This window comes from Anabas testudineus, chromosome 10, assembly GCF_900324465.2.
Source record: "Anabas testudineus chromosome 10, fAnaTes1.2, whole genome shotgun sequence".
Classification (NCBI taxonomy): Eukaryota; Metazoa; Chordata; class Actinopteri; order Anabantiformes; family Anabantidae; genus Anabas; species Anabas testudineus.
In genome coordinates, this window is record NC_046619.1 from 20,743,388 (window position 1) to 20,758,996 (window position 15,609).

The 15,609-nt window shown below is 42.0% G+C and overlaps 1 protein-coding gene across 1 annotated transcript in view; it reads right to left on the reverse strand.

Annotated features, from left to right (window-relative positions):
* ankrd50 (ankyrin repeat domain 50) overlaps positions 1 to 13,867 on the reverse strand; it is a 32,165-nt gene extending 18,298 nt beyond the window's left edge. The window contains exons 1-3 of the mRNA XM_026357698.1: positions 13,623 to 13,867; positions 11,283 to 12,410; positions 1,380 to 1,612 (exon numbers count right to left, since the gene is read on the reverse strand). Coding sequence (XP_026213483.1) covers positions 1,380 to 1,612; positions 11,283 to 11,788 — 739 coding nt within the window. The 5' untranslated portion in view covers positions 11,789 to 12,410; positions 13,623 to 13,867. The remainder of the gene's footprint in view (positions 1 to 1,379; positions 1,613 to 11,282; positions 12,411 to 13,622) is intronic.
* Between the last annotated feature and the right edge of the window lie 1,742 nt (positions 13,868 to 15,609).

Below are 15,609 nucleotides of genomic sequence, written 5' to 3' on the forward strand. Positions count from 1 at the left end.
ACTGATCAGATCCACTCATCTAAACTACACTTACATTCTGACATGAACGCTTAAGGTTTTACCTAATGTCTTACACCGAAGCTGATCATTCATAATCTTTCAAACTATAATTTTGAAAGCATGAGACAGTCATTTTATTGACAAATGTACGTCATTAACTTGAGCAAATACAAGGTTGATAATTTATATTATTTTCTGTAAAAGGTCTGCACTTGTTGAAAGCCGACACCTACACGTATTTGACTTCTAGCACACCTGCAAAATATTGTTGGACATATGTCACAACTATATCACTCAGTAAAAGTTGAATGCTGATCAAACATCATCCAGGCTAAGTATCACTCATTTTTGTACATTTAAGTCTACAACTGACCCTAATGGCCATCATACAATCAACAAAACAAGGCAAAAGAATATCATTATGTACTGTAATATGCTCCAATGGGTCCTGGTAGACTACCCGTTATACTCTCTGCGCAGCACAGAAGCTCTCAAACCTTCAGCATCATTCATCATACTGACAAAAAAACACTAGCAAGGTCACAAAGAACAACAGTTAAAACTCAGGATAGGGCTTGAGACTTGCTCCTGTTGTTATGCCAAATTATCCCAGTAGGCCAACACAATGACAAATTACTGTCTACAATTAACATCACTATCAGTTATTTTTCATTGTACTACATTGATCTGAAAATTACACTTCATTACACATTCCTAGCTCATTAACTCTGTAAAGGATTTTTAGAAAAACATGCATCTCTTTAAGCCTTGAACTGTATTTCATGCATGTACTAAAAAGGAAGTAGCAGCTTAGACTGCTGGGATATTACATAACGGTTTAATGTTTGAGCTGAGGGCACGAAGCTCATGCATTCAATTGTTTTGGAAAGGTAGTGGGGGTACACATAGCACTGTGAGTCTGTGGAGGAGACTTCCTCCCACACAGTCAGCTTCTTGATTAATATTATGCCAGCGCATCACCAGAGAGTAGGCTGCTGGCCTGACACGGAGATAATAACAGCTGGTATGGTCCAGTGTCAAAGGACATCAAGGAGGTCTGCAATGGTGACCAGAGTCTCACTGGGCAAGTCTGTTAGAGAGCCGTTCGCATCTGTACTGTTTACACAGCCAAGACAGAAAAGGAACTATGCCACAGGCCTTGCTGGCAAGCACATTTTCAGGAGAAATGTATCATACTGAGACTGAAAAATAGCTGCCATTGAGCAGAAACAACCATGTAGTGCAAATATTTTCTCTTATTTTCTGTTTGAGCTTATGTCTCTTTACGACATCACAAAACAATTTCACAGTGATAAATTTCAAATCCAGTGACCTTTGCTGACCAACAGTATCATTCATCAAGGAAACACCATATATACCTGTGAAGAGTTTGGTGATGGCCTTGTTCTGTCGGCGTGCAGAGCAGATGAGCAGCAGCCAGGGAGGCAGGAACTCATGGTGACTGGCCAGGAGCTCGGCAATGGTCCTGGGGGAGCCAGGTGAGGACCGCTGGTCCCCCTCACCCAGCTGGCAGCCTTCATCAATGGAGTCCACCAACAAGAACAGAGATTGCTGGGGCGGCTTCACGTTCAAGAGGGGCAAAAGGACGCATCTGGGAAAATAAGGAATCGAAAAGAAAGAAAAAGGAGGAATGTTATTGTTTTTATATCACTGATGGTGTCTGACTGCCTGGATAAGCTCTCATTTGTGTTTAGAAACAATTTTGACAGGCAGTGCTTGTGCAATAGCAGAATTCTATGTTGTTAGCAAATCACATTTTCCTTCCATGTAGGTCCATAAGAAGCAAACTGTGAAAAATGTTATAAATTCAAGAAACTTTCACTGAATAGTCCAAAACCTGAAAATCTGAAATGTGCAAAGAGAAAGCTAGAAAACCCCCAAAGCTAATCTTCCTATTGGCATTGTTAAAATCTGTTAACAGACTTCTAAAACAAGGGATCCATTTGCTGACATAGATCATTGTTTAGATCTACTTTCATGACTCTCTGAAACATTACACAGGCAAGTTAGCTGAAAGTCTGTTATTCTTGGAAAGAGCAACAGGCGAGCTTGAAATTTTTATTTTTATTTAATTATATTTTATTAAATAACCCATTGTTAATGACTACATTTTGACCCTTTACCATTAGCTGGTTTTGTAACCTTTTTGTGAACTAAAACCTGTGTTTAAGCCAAATTTAAGAACAAATTGATGCACTGCTTCCTAAACCAACTAATACTAACTAAATTTTAATAAGCTAAATCCTGGTATACAATACAACTTCCTACTTTTATCCTCCAGCGCACGGCAAAGGTTTTGATGCAGATTGTACCAGTTTGTGTGATACGATGCAGCACTGCTGCTACAATGACACAGTTGCACTGAACAAGAGTGATTTTCTTCAGGCCTATCGTAGTTCATCAGTCTCAACTGGGAGAGAGCGTAGGCGTTTAAATATGTCTCCATCCAATCCAAATTGCATCCATTAACAAGCCCACTGCAAATGATTTGAGCTCACAGAAACAAACTGAGCAGACACAGTCATTTATAATTTAGTGAACAGTTTTGTTCAAAAAAAAAAAAACTTTGCCTGAGAGCTAAATGTTCAGGCATGAGATGATATGAAAAGATGTAGAGAAAATGTGTTTAGCAACTATCATACTAACAAATATCCAAGTCAAAAGGCAACAATAATATTTACTGTATTTTTGAATGCCCAGCCAGCCCTGCAGCATCCAGTGGTGAACCAAACATGACATATAGCTCTCTGTATCAAACATCACATACTCACACATGCATTAACACTCAGTGAAGTGAGATATACAGTGATACGCTGCACTATGGCAGCCACCAACCATTTGAAGTCAGCCATAAGACATCCGTTTGAGACATTTCATTGCTCAAGACTCATAAAATTACTTCTAGTTCAACTGGGCATGATAAAGAATCTGAGGAATTCATATTAGTGGCATTTTAATGTGGGACTGGGTTAATTAAAGATTTAAAAGAGGTTGAACAAATCAATTAATTGACCCGAAAACCGGAGACGGCTTCGGGGCATTTGAGGTTGTTCTCTCTCACACAGATAAAATCAGTGACCGTCCGGATGATGGGACAGTCTATTTAACTACCACTCTTCCGTAAAAGAACAGACATTACTTGTTAGCTTTGTCATACAATACTAAAACACTGTTTTAATGAGACTGTCAGTAACCCAGCCGTTCCCCTTTTAAGCATCTTCCACTTTAACCTTAGACTTTTTTGAAGTTCATTATCCTTAAGCACACGGGAGCAGAGTGAAGGGTGAAGGTCTGTGCACTTTCAGTCCAAAGCACAGGAGGCAATTTTTTTACAAATCTACTAAGTTGTTAAATAGAAATACAATGGTTTCACAACATAGCAGAATACAATTTACCTTAGTGCAACAAGATATAATATATTACAGTAACAAGCAATTGTTGATACAGAAGTTTTCTACTGACAGTTTTCACTTTCTAAATCATTTGTAGGTGTTTTGAAAACACACAACACTTCCCTGTCATACAACAGGCAAACAATCTGTAACACAATTTGCATAAAATAAAATGCTGATTGCTGCAGTCAAGCAGCTTCCTTACTAATCAAAGGTAAAACCTTAAGCTTGACAGTTTATGAAACTCTTGACAAACTTCAGTTTGCTCTGAAAAGATTTTTCAAAATCAATTTGACCTTTCAACATGAAGGAAAAGCAGAGGTAAGGCTCTCCAACCCTCATGCTCTGCCATGATGTTTCTGAGCCTTTTAAAAACACAGTCAATCACTCCTTCTGATGGCCGCAGTCCACAGAGACCCTGCAGTGCCATCTGGGAGCATTGCCAAAAGGAATGTCCATCCACAGGGGTGACTGTGTGTGAGTGTGTGTGAATGGTTGTGTTCTCGGGCCATGTTGCCTACTGAGACAATCAAATCCACAGTGACAGCAAGTGGGCAAAACAAAGAGCCATTCTTCCCTCACAATTCAGCTACTTTCAGGCTGTCAAAGAGTCAAAAGACAAGGAGTGCAGACAAAGAAAACTGCATGGGGCATGGAGATGGAGAGAGGCTGAGCTCAGGAAAAGCAGATTTTATTTGCCAGACAAACCTGCAGAATACCTGAGCCAGAAAATTAAAAGTAATTCAGCCACACACCGTGTTCTTGGACATTTGTACCAACTATTTTGGTTCTCGCTACAGTTTCCAACATATGCCCAAGTTGATGCCAAGTGCTATTTAAGACTAGAAAAAGTGGGAGGGGGGGTGAAATGCATCTAATGCACTCACCATCTGTTGTGCTGGTGTGTCCACAACGGTAGTTGCTGTCACTTGTACTACAATGTGCAAAGTGAAGCTTTCAGTGTGACGTTTAGTGAAGATGTCTAGGCAGGGGAGTGCTGGGCATCAAGCCAGTATCTTACAAATTTACACAGTTAATTTTATAGAGCGGGCACAAGGCCTGAAATCCATGCCACATACTGAACTACCACTAAGCAAGCATTCACACATATAAACACTGACCACTATGCAGCGAATGCTCAAAGACGGAAAGTCAAATATAACCATCCGTTTCCAGCATTGGCCCCAACACAAGAAAGACCAACAGGTGAGTTCAGCTCACAACACCCTGTCAAAGCTTTCCAACATCACCAGGCTGCTTCATTTGAAAACACCCATCTCCTCATTTAGCACTGAGTCAATTTGGAGGAAGCCAGCTCAGCATCTTGCAAAGTCAGGAGAGCTCAGCGCCACAGAGCTGAACGACAACAGCTGACTCACGCTATAGCTCATCCAAAGTGAAGATTCCAGCCTTGCAGTCTCCTGTGTGATTCTTCTATTATGCATAAAGCTACTGCAATCATCTTGTTCAAAGTAATCACAGTGATGAGGACATTAAGAGTGACTGGTGCAGAAGGCAAATGTTCTCAACAATCAGGCTGAGACAGTTTAACTGTATTCTTCCTGTTACATCAACCATATGCTCTTGTTCCCCCTCAGTCTGTTAACATTTCACTTCAGCGTTATCTGATTGGACATAAACTTCAAATCTAAAGCATTCATCTTTTGCAAAAAGGGTAGTTGCTGAATACAGCGTATTCTCTAAAGCTTCTTATGTATCAAGGATTTGACGCAGAGTGGTTGCACAGGAGCAGAACCGCAGTTTTCAGGCTGCAGCCACACATATTTACATTCATTTGTGCCGAGAGCCTTTCATTAGACAGAAACCTCTCTGAAGGTGTCAACCTTGCAGCAGTAAATTAGTTACTTTTATAAATTACAGAAATGGCCATCATAGCCCTTTGTGTGAGTGGAGAATTGGACTGCGTTCTAAAAAAAATCCTTAATACACTTAAATAACTGCATGCTGTCAGACACAAATGAGCTTAAAACCATGACAACATTTTTCTGATTAGGTGCATTATCAACATCTCCCTGACAGGAAGCTACATTGCCCACATTTCCTAACTTAGTAAGTTGTGAGGGTTGGGTTTTAAGCCTGTTGACGTTTGGAATTTATGTTACAATTCTGATGAATATCTTATTGAATCTTTTATCTCTTCTATCTTAGGTTTCCAGGAAAAGCAATGTCTGTCAAGTTATTTAACCCTAACTGATGCAGCGAGTAGCTTCTTATTTCTTAAACAACCATGTCTAAAGACACATCCTGTGGTTGTCGAAAAGATGTTAATCTGTTTCAGAAGGGTCAAATTATTGGTATGAATCAAAGAAAACATCTAAGGAGATTGATGAAACTACTAAAACTGGTTTAAGAACTGTCCAATGTAAGAAGGTCATGTGGTCTGATGAGTCCAGATTGACCCTGTTCCAGAGTGACGGGAGCAAGAAGAGAGGGGGGTGAAGTAATGCATCCATCATGTCTAGTGTCTACTGTACAAGTCTGTGGGGGCAGTGCTATGATCTGGGGCTGCTGCAGTTGGTCAGATCTAGATTCAGCAACTTAATGAGTCCAAAGTATGAGGTCAGCTGACTACCTGAATATACTGAATGACCAGGTTATTCCATTATTGGATTTCTTCTTCCCTGATGTCACAGGCATATTCCAAGATGACAATGTCAGGATTCATCGGGCCTAAATTGTGAAAGAGTGGTTCAGGGAGCATGAAACATCATTTTCACACATGGATTAGCCGCCAGAGTCCAGAGCTTAACCCCATTGAGAATCTTTGGGATGTGCTGGATATTACTTTGTACAGTGGTCTGACTCTCCCATCATCGACAAGATCTCAGTGAAAAATTAATGCAACTCTTGACGTTTGATATTGCAGGAGCTTATTGAAACAATGACCACGGCGAATGCATATTTCTTAATGTATTTTTGGTATTTTGACCATTTTGTTAGTTTTCTGATTGACAAGTTACCAAACTCCCAAGCATGTTCTAGTTCTGGCCACACTTTCATCAGTGATGTCAGATAAGGTGTTTTTGAAAAACTAATCAGGTCCTCTTATACTCAAGTAGTCCTGGTTTCTGCCACTCTTTAAACATTCGGCACAGTGGAAGAATTTGATCTCAGCTTAATAGATTTCCACAATCAATTCCACGCTGGATCCCAAACAGACAAATGCGTCCAGCTGTCTGAGAGTCAATGTCCTTTAGGCTGCCTGGTCAGGGTAATGTGAGGGTCACATTGGAGCCATAACAATTATTTCTTTAAAAAACATAAACCCAAATGCTTCTCAGTAATCAACCCTTACTAATGCTCTTAAACTGACAAACTTAAGCTCATATCTGACGATCTTTGAAACCAAGTCTTATGATGTGTTTTTTCTCTCAACACTGTCATGAGACTGGTCACATACAGTGATAACATTGTTTTTGTGAGGCCAACAGCTGCATCTTAGAGTGTCCTTCTGAAATCTAACCCTTTCCCTCTCTTCAACATACGTCACACCAAACTGTTGCTGTTAAATGGTACTATTCTTGTTTGACTTACTCTTAAGTCAGATCATACTTGTTTACCTCTATAATTTAGCTATTAATGGTTTGCAAATGCATGACCACACTGCTCACATCTTTTCTGGCCAGCACACATAGCTCAGATAACTATTCTAAATCTCCAAAGCTGTTCCAACCCAGACAAGGTGTGCATTCCTGGCTAGCTACCCAGTACTGTCAAAGGAATCTGAAATTACATCCTCTGCAACCCCCCCTCTCTCCTTTATGCTGACACCCCTAACCCAGTTTGCCTCCAAAATACTGTTCTCTGTTCCATGTGCGAATGAGTCTTAACACACAAATACTTTGGCCAGGACTGCACCACACACAGGAAAACCTGCAAGGTGTGCAGTGCCAGCCAAGACCTGGCATGTGGACTAACCCTAACCACAGGAAGATGTCAATCACCTCCAAACAATGTTAATATTTTAATAACCGAGTTAAAAATGGACCAATACCTTTCATCTTTCTCCCACTCTTATTTTGAGATTTTGAGTAAAAGTGCCTAAAACACATGAATCCACATGAAGACTTTTTGACTATAGCTGATACAAGTATAAAAAGTTGTAACTATAAAACGTACACAGCTGAAATCACCGTTTTGTTTGCAGTACATTGTAGGAAAGCTAGTCGCCTGATGACAAACGATGCATTATGTAAAGAGCCCTGGTTTCATGGAGGATAAAAGAGCAATACAACACCATATGTATGGTAAATGTTCCCCATAGCTTCTGATCTTGTGCTTTTTAAATCAACTGAAATGAATGCCCACTGGCTCTCTGAATTCTTCGGACAACGAACCTGTGAATTCGTACACGTCCTCATTTACCGTCACGAATGAGTCTAGAATTTTAATTCTTTTTCTATAGGCTGTGACATGAGCTTAAGCTTAAGCTCCACAATATGAGTTTATTTATTGAATGGAATAACAGTAATAGATGAACACAAGCACATAGGCGCCTCCACACAAATAACTCCTTGCATAAACACATACCCCATTAGTCGGGTGGTGTGGAGACAGAGACTGGCCTCTGATTGCTGAGTCATCGTTGCAGTTGCACCAACACTGCTGTTTCTCCTCATCTGCTCAACTTGAGCTGATGCGTCACATTGAGAGCCCTTTTTTGTTTCTAAAATGCAGCGAGTTTTCCACAGCCATGCACCACATGAAAGGCATCTGGCCGCTTTCAATTAACGTCCCTTAAACCCAGTAAGCAGGGCCGCCCAATGTGCAACAGTCAAAAAGTCAACACAAAAAAGAAAAAAAGATAAACCCACAAAGCTCCCTCACCAACTTAAAAAAAAGCCTTTTTGATTTTACTTGAAACCTAAATGCACCCCAACTGTCCAAAATGTGGCCAGAGGCAAAAGACACGTTGGTGAATATACCGTTTTCCCCTAATGCCTCTAATTAAGGTAACCATTAGCTTACAGGATGTTATCTTTGCAAACATGTGCAATTATAATTCTGGCTTTGCACCTCAAAATTCCCATCATTTAAAAAAAGTCAATAGCTGGAATTGACTTGTCTAAAAGTACTTTGTCAAGTTAGCTGTAAGCTGGTAATGCCACGCTGTCTTGGAAAATGGCAACTTAAACAAAATCAATGTTCACTGGAAGCTTTCAGACTAGACGTGAACATGCCTAACCCTTGATGAAAAGCTGAAAGCTCCACATTTTATAGTAGCTTATGGAAGTATATGAACAGTGGCATCATTTTTTTCCACAAACACATGGAGGGAATAAAACAGAGCTAAGAAACTTCAAATCTTGTTCACAGATTCCAGCTATGGTCATTCATCACTTCTGAAGTCTGTGCCCTTTACAAAAAGTAGAAACTTGTCCAGCTGCAGTTCAAACTTAACTCCTAGTCAGCGGAATAGCCCAACAGCAGACTCCCATAATGTCACACCTTAGTTAAAAGGCAGCTTTGTCCCATCAGTAAAACACTGTGTTGCCTTTAGTGTGACGCAGATGGTTGGATTAATTCCATGTATTTGAAGCCAACTGTTTTGTCCTCAAGAAAGAAGGTGAGGCATGTTGGATGACAGAAGGCCACATGGTTGTTTAAACTGCAAATCCATTCATAGTTCAGTCAAAACATGCAGCGGCCTTGCAGATTTCAGACAGAGACTAATGCAGATGTGACAAGGAAGGAGGAATGTGCTTTGGTTTAGTCTAGAAATCAAATCCTTGATGATATGACCCAAGTAACAAAGCCTTGAGACAGCAGTAGCAGCAATGAGTCTGACCCATCCAAGCAGCCACTGTAACACAAGTATCAAGTTTATTGTCTGAACAAGACATCAGTTTGCACTGGTTGACTTGTGGCAGAAGAAAGGCAAACTGAAAGGTGAAACTGTCTTTTGTCTGGAAAACTGCAGCCCGGGACCTTTGCTGGCAGGCATCTGTCCTGCTAATGCATCACATTACGTTTTGTAAATCACAAAAAATGTGGTCTAGTCAAGCTGCATAGTACGGCTGACACATAAATATGTTTTAGATAATTATTTAAACAATAGCTAAAAGAAACTGATGAGTAACAACAGAGTGGATCTGTTTTTAAAAAAAAAAAAAAAAGAAAAAGAAAACGAGGTCTGCACCCGTGTGAGTTTTTATCCTTGGTGTAAATTAGTGATCATAATGGAATAACAATTCCATTTTACACACTTGTATCTGTTGTTAGATTTTTCTGTTTTTAAACGGCCTCAAACAGCCAACAACCCCGGCTTCCTGAGAACAGATAGTATCTCGATCAGCAGGGGAGCCGTTAAGATTATTTGTGTACGCCCGCTCCTGGGATGTTTTAACACCTGAGATGATGATAAGCCATTTACCAAAGTGTTTATTTGGCTGCTGGTGATAAGCATGGCTTCTGTGTTGTCCACATATGTAGGCCCTAAGGTCTCGACACGTGCTAGAGAATATTTACAGTACTTCATGATGTAGGGCTGTGCTGATGTGACCCCTTCACATCCAGCTTGACACAGAGCAGAGCTGAAGTGAGAGGTCTATCCCATTTGGGTTCAGTCTTTATGTCCCCACCGTAACCTGCCTTTTATCTGGGGGTCAAACTGAAGTCACAGTCATTGGCAGAGGCTGGATGATTATGAGCAGACGACAAAAGGAGCACTCACTTCATCGGGAAAGAGTTTATTTAAAAGGAAAAAAAAAAGCTTGGGTTGATCCGTTGAGTCTGGTGAGCATTTAAAAAATGATTTACCTTGCTGAACGTTTGACCTACTTTTCCCTCCTGTGTGTGATGTGGAGATGGTGCAATAAGCGTCACCAGATGGCTAGACAAGAAGCGTGAGTGTGTTTTCAGTGCTGCATTCCAGCCTGTATTGCATAGACTGCCTGACCTATACTGTGTAGACAAGTCGTGCAAGTAACCCACATACACACACTCCCAGGCAGCTCCTTTTAAAGCTCGTTCCCACAATAACAGTCCATCTTGACTGTGTTACATGCCCGGGCAGAGTTCTGGAAATCCGAAAGCCTACTGTATTTCAGTTTCACATGTTGCACTTCATGTTTCTGCAGCACATTCGGTGAGTCAGTCGTAGCTGAAGGCTCGTTCCTTCATGAGTCTCCAGCCACCTGAGCTTGACTGCAACTTAAAAATATCTGACCCTTCTCAAATCGGACACTAAGCAGGGGCAGTCCCACCCAGCATGCCACACCAGGGGGGAAAAACAACAAAACACAACATCAAATAAGTGGAGAGGCTACTGAGGCGGAGCTATGGGATGAGTGTGAGCAGTTAAAAAAAGGAGGGGGGGCGTGCATGAGGGTCAGGAGGTGGAGAGGAAAGGGGGAGGGGCTCTGCATTTTTCATTTCTAGGCAAACCAAATTTCCTAGATTACCTGGACTGAGTGGAGTCAAATAAAAGGTTTTTTAACATAAGATGTTAAAAAGTTCCCACGACACTGAGGTTTTTACCCCAAACAAATATACCAGTTGATTTCTACAATTCTATGAGCCAATAAATTTGTTTTTAATTTATTATTCAATTTATAACTTGTTCCAACAGAAAGGGATGAAAACTGCCCAAAGTGACATCACTACGTTGTTCAAAATTCAAAGATATGTATCAGATATAGAGAGAAACCAGAAAAACTCCCAGTGAGGGAGTGGAAGGCTGCAAGTGTTTGGCTTTTCATCTTAATAACCAAGTTAGTATGATTGTTATTGGATCATTTTTCTGTGTAGTCCAGTAATAACTTTATGGTTAAGGTGTTCATCAGTGCACATGTGCCAATCAGTGGCAGGTAAACAGGAGGAGGAGTGCATCTGTGTGTGAGTCCTTACCTTTTGAAAGCTTCTGTAGGGTTCCTCTCACACTCTCCAGGCTGCAAAGTACTCTGCACAGCTGGGTCACGCACCTTCTCTTCGTACCCTGGTACCAGCCCGCTGCGGCAGATCTGAGCCACCAGGCCTCGGATGAACCCGCCGACACACAGCGTGTCCGAGTCGTCCGCGCGGCAAAAGTGGAAAGCCAGGCTCTGCTGCTGTAGACCGCGGTGGGTTCCCTGTGCAGACGTGGGCCATAACAGCTCTGTGCACAGAGCAGTTTTCCCACTTCCTGGCCCTCCCACCAGCAACACCCCCCAGGAGCTACCTGACTTTGTGGATCCTGCTGTCAGGCTGCTGGGGTTGGATGCCCCCCCGCTGGGCGCAAGAGGGGGCTGCTTACTGGGAGTGCTGGTCACTCCACTGAGGTTGTTGGTTTTCTCCTGGAGGCAATGCTGGATCTTATGGAAGACCCACTCCCGGCAGTAAAAACGCTTCCCCTGCAGCAAACTGGTTTGGGCCATCTTGATCTTGTGCCACCGTTCCACCTGTTCACAGGGGTCCCTTCATTCTGCCCCTCACATTTTCATCTCCAACAAAGGCCGTCTGTAAATGTGAACATCCATTTTGGCAGCTGAAAATGTACCTCTCAGAAAGCAGGCTGCACTTAAGCTGTCCTTGGTGTTGATGTTCGGAAGAAGCCTGAGTGAATACAACTCGAGTGTAAGTGGAGAAATAAGGAGAGCTGCTGCAGATGGCAAGAGAAGCAGCCGGGCTACGGTGCGTTACAGAATATCTAGGTCAAAATAAAAAAGGAAATCAAAATCGAGACTCAAACCATAGATTTTCCACCAACTTTTTCCACAGCTTTCCCACTGGTTGAACCAAGTGCTCCTTGTTATTATGAGTGTGTTGCTTTAGCATGGCGCTGGGCATGGCAGGACACCCGGCTCTTGAGTGCATCCACTGGCAGACTCAAGCCACCACTGCTTGATACAATTAGCCATGGGAGTAGCTGATATATTTCCGCTGATGCATTTCAGATGCTACTGGGGGTGACCAAAGCGTGTTTCCATTACATTAGCATGGAAGAGACTGGCGGTGCAGAGTCAGTTTCTCCAATAACATACTGAGTGTGGTCTTTCCCTGGAACACAGAGACAGAAATGAAGGATAAATTAGGACAAATACATGCCTATGCTTTCTGCTTTAGCAGATTTGACAAGTTCATTAAGAAATCAAGATATGTATTAAGACAAAATCACCACATTTATTGTTCCTTATGGTTTTAACTATAAGCTCCAACAGTTGGACACTTTATGATGCACACTACTGTTGCACACAAACATACAAAAAGGGCTCATTCTATTTCTGTGGTGACAAACGGTGGGCAAGTTGGGTTTTGGTGCTTCTATCCTCCACGGCCCACATCACTGCGCGTCTGTCTGCTTGCAACTAAATTCTTGGCAGGGGTTTGTCCAGTTTCTCTCGTGTATCCTCTGATCTCCTCTTCCTTCCTATGTGGCTTTAAATGCCAAACAGTCCACATCCGTCCTGAACTAGAAGGGGGGGGGGGCTGGGTTCAAATGTGAGGACCCCGTTCTCTGCACTTACAGGGGTCGCTAACGTGGGCAGTGGAAGGGAACCCCACCTCAGTGTTTTAACAGCGTTTTTAAGGTGACAGAGTTGAATCCAGAGAACGATCAACAGTCAGATCAGGAAATGTGTGTTTCTGTCCTGATGATGGATGTTTGAAAGTGAACAAAGCATCAAATCTAAGTTTCATTTCTGTTGCTTTACTGCAGATTATCAACCTTTTTATATTGAACCCTTCATCACAACCCACGACTGCTACTCTACACTGGAGCAAATGCAAACACTCGCCAGCCAAGAAAACACACACACACACACACACACACACACACACACACACACACACACACACACACACACACACACACTCTGCTGGTTACTTTGTAACCCTGCCAAACAACAAGGTTTCACACGATACATTTGCACCTTTGTGTGTTTTTCTAACGCGCTTCCTGCTTCGCTCCGTGGATCAGGGTCAGTGTTCAGAGCCAACGACACGAATTCACTCCAGTTGACTGAGAAGGCTGCACAAGTCTTTTGTATGGCCAGACAAACCTCACCCATTTCATACATGGGATACAATTTGCACCTCTGGGGGCTTTTAACCCCCTCCGAGCAGACGGCGCACAAACAAAAAGACGCGGAGCGGTAACGCACCGTGCGCCTTGTCGCAATCTACCGAGACTCTTCTTCAACTTCAATTAAGACAATTGCGGAGCCTTTCACTATTTTCGCTACAGTTTCAAAGCCAACGCTTTCCTCTCACCTCCTGCCGACTCCTCTTGCTGTTTTTTTGGAGGGAGGCTGCTGTGTCCGTAGTCGACACCCTTTCCGTCCACGTTAGAACCAAACGCTGCACAGGAACCATAGCACCGACTCCGCCGGTGCGTTTCAAAGCCGAGATCCGTGCATCTGAGCGACGTTCACGTCTTTCTTTGAATCGCTCTTTTCTGTCGCTGCTCCTCCTGCTGCCCGACACAGCTCCACAGTGCGCGGAGACTCTCTCCGCCTCCAAACACTCGACATTTCTGCCCACTGCATGCAGAGCACACACGCCTGCGAGAGGCGAAAGGCCTTATGGGACTTGGTGTTTTACCATCATGTCGCCATTAGTGACCCGTAATAACGTGGCTCAGTGTTGGGTTAACACACAGTGCAGAGACTTGGAGCTAATTATTGATCCTCTGCACAGTAGAATAGTTATTGGTTAATATACTGTATAATTTAAAAGAATCAGGTGTGTTATTCCAACTGCAACAAAGAAACGCAGTGAAACGCCTCTGTCAAGTGCTTTCAAATAGTTTTTAACAATGTGAAAAACAAATTAGGTGAACATTTATTTTCTTATCTTCCAAAGACAAAAAGCCAAGTGCACTTCAGTGCAAACTAGTGTTTCTCATTTTTAATCCACAGTCACAGCAGAGAGTGTTCAGACTCCTTCAACTTTTGCACAAGCAAAACTGCATTTTCGGTGCATCAATCTGCACAGAATAATCCAGAATGACAAAGTGAAAATATATTTAAGTAGTCACACCCTTTACTGTAGAAGAGGAGTCCTGTTTGTTTTTCAATCTAGAACTCGCCTTAATAAAACTGAGTAACCACACATGTACTTGCAGAAGTTTACTTTGGACATTTACTCTGCAGAAACAGGAGAACCTGATAGAAGGACAAACGTCTCATTAACACTCCATCAATCAGGCCTTTATGGCAGAGCAGTTAGATGGAAGCATTAGACCATTTGAAGTTTGCCAAACTGCACTTAAAAGCACTCTGGGTGCACAAGGGCAAAGATTCTGTTAAAGTTTTGTTCAAATCTTTGGACAGAACTTGTATGTGTGGAAAGCAGCAGGCACTGCTCATCACGTGGTTAATGGAGGTGGCAGGATCAGCCTGTGATGGGGTTTCATAGCAGCAGGAACAACGGAAGGATGAATGCAGCCAAATACAGAGAAGTCCTGAAAGAAAACCCACTCCAGTCTGAGGTGACACCTTGAAGTATGAGCACAACTGATCTTGTGTACTTAATGTATGCAAACCCCTTTTTGACACTGAGTGGATCATCCCCACGTTAAAGTTTACAATGTACGAGTTTCATAAAACTGTAAACTTTTACTTTTTTTTATATTCTTGTCTCCGCACCTTAAACCACTTAAACTTGATCTATTAAAGTATTTATATAGGTACGAAACAGAAATAAATGTATGTGCAGGTTGATCCTTCCATGGTCTAATTGTTAACTGTGTTAACTCTCACAGATAATAAGTCAGACGTCGTCTTTGTTAGTGCGCAGCTGACAGACGTGTGTTTTCTAATTCTGTTTTATTTCTGACTAGAATTTGAGGAGGTGTTCCACTATCTTTCAGTCTGAATATAATGACTGATGTTCAGTGTTTGTTTGTCTCTAAGAAATGTCAATACATGGGCGCTGATTATTAATTAATAAGTGTTAATAAAACCCAAAACAAACGTGATTGCTGCCTTGAGAGGTTTTGGCATGTCATATTTGATTATTTCCCCAGTTTTCTTGCAGCAATGTCACTTACATCACAGCTTATTGACCGTGCAACAAAACAGAAAGCCGTCTTTTCAAATTTAAGTAGAATTCAGTCACACCGACTCGTGGTTTGCAGTGTGTTTCAGCCAAAGCTAAAGAAAGAAATCAATTTTGTTACAGAAACCTATTTAGAAATGAATTGTTGCAAGTGATTTCCCAAAGTTTCTTTCTTTCTTTCTTACAATATAGATGCACC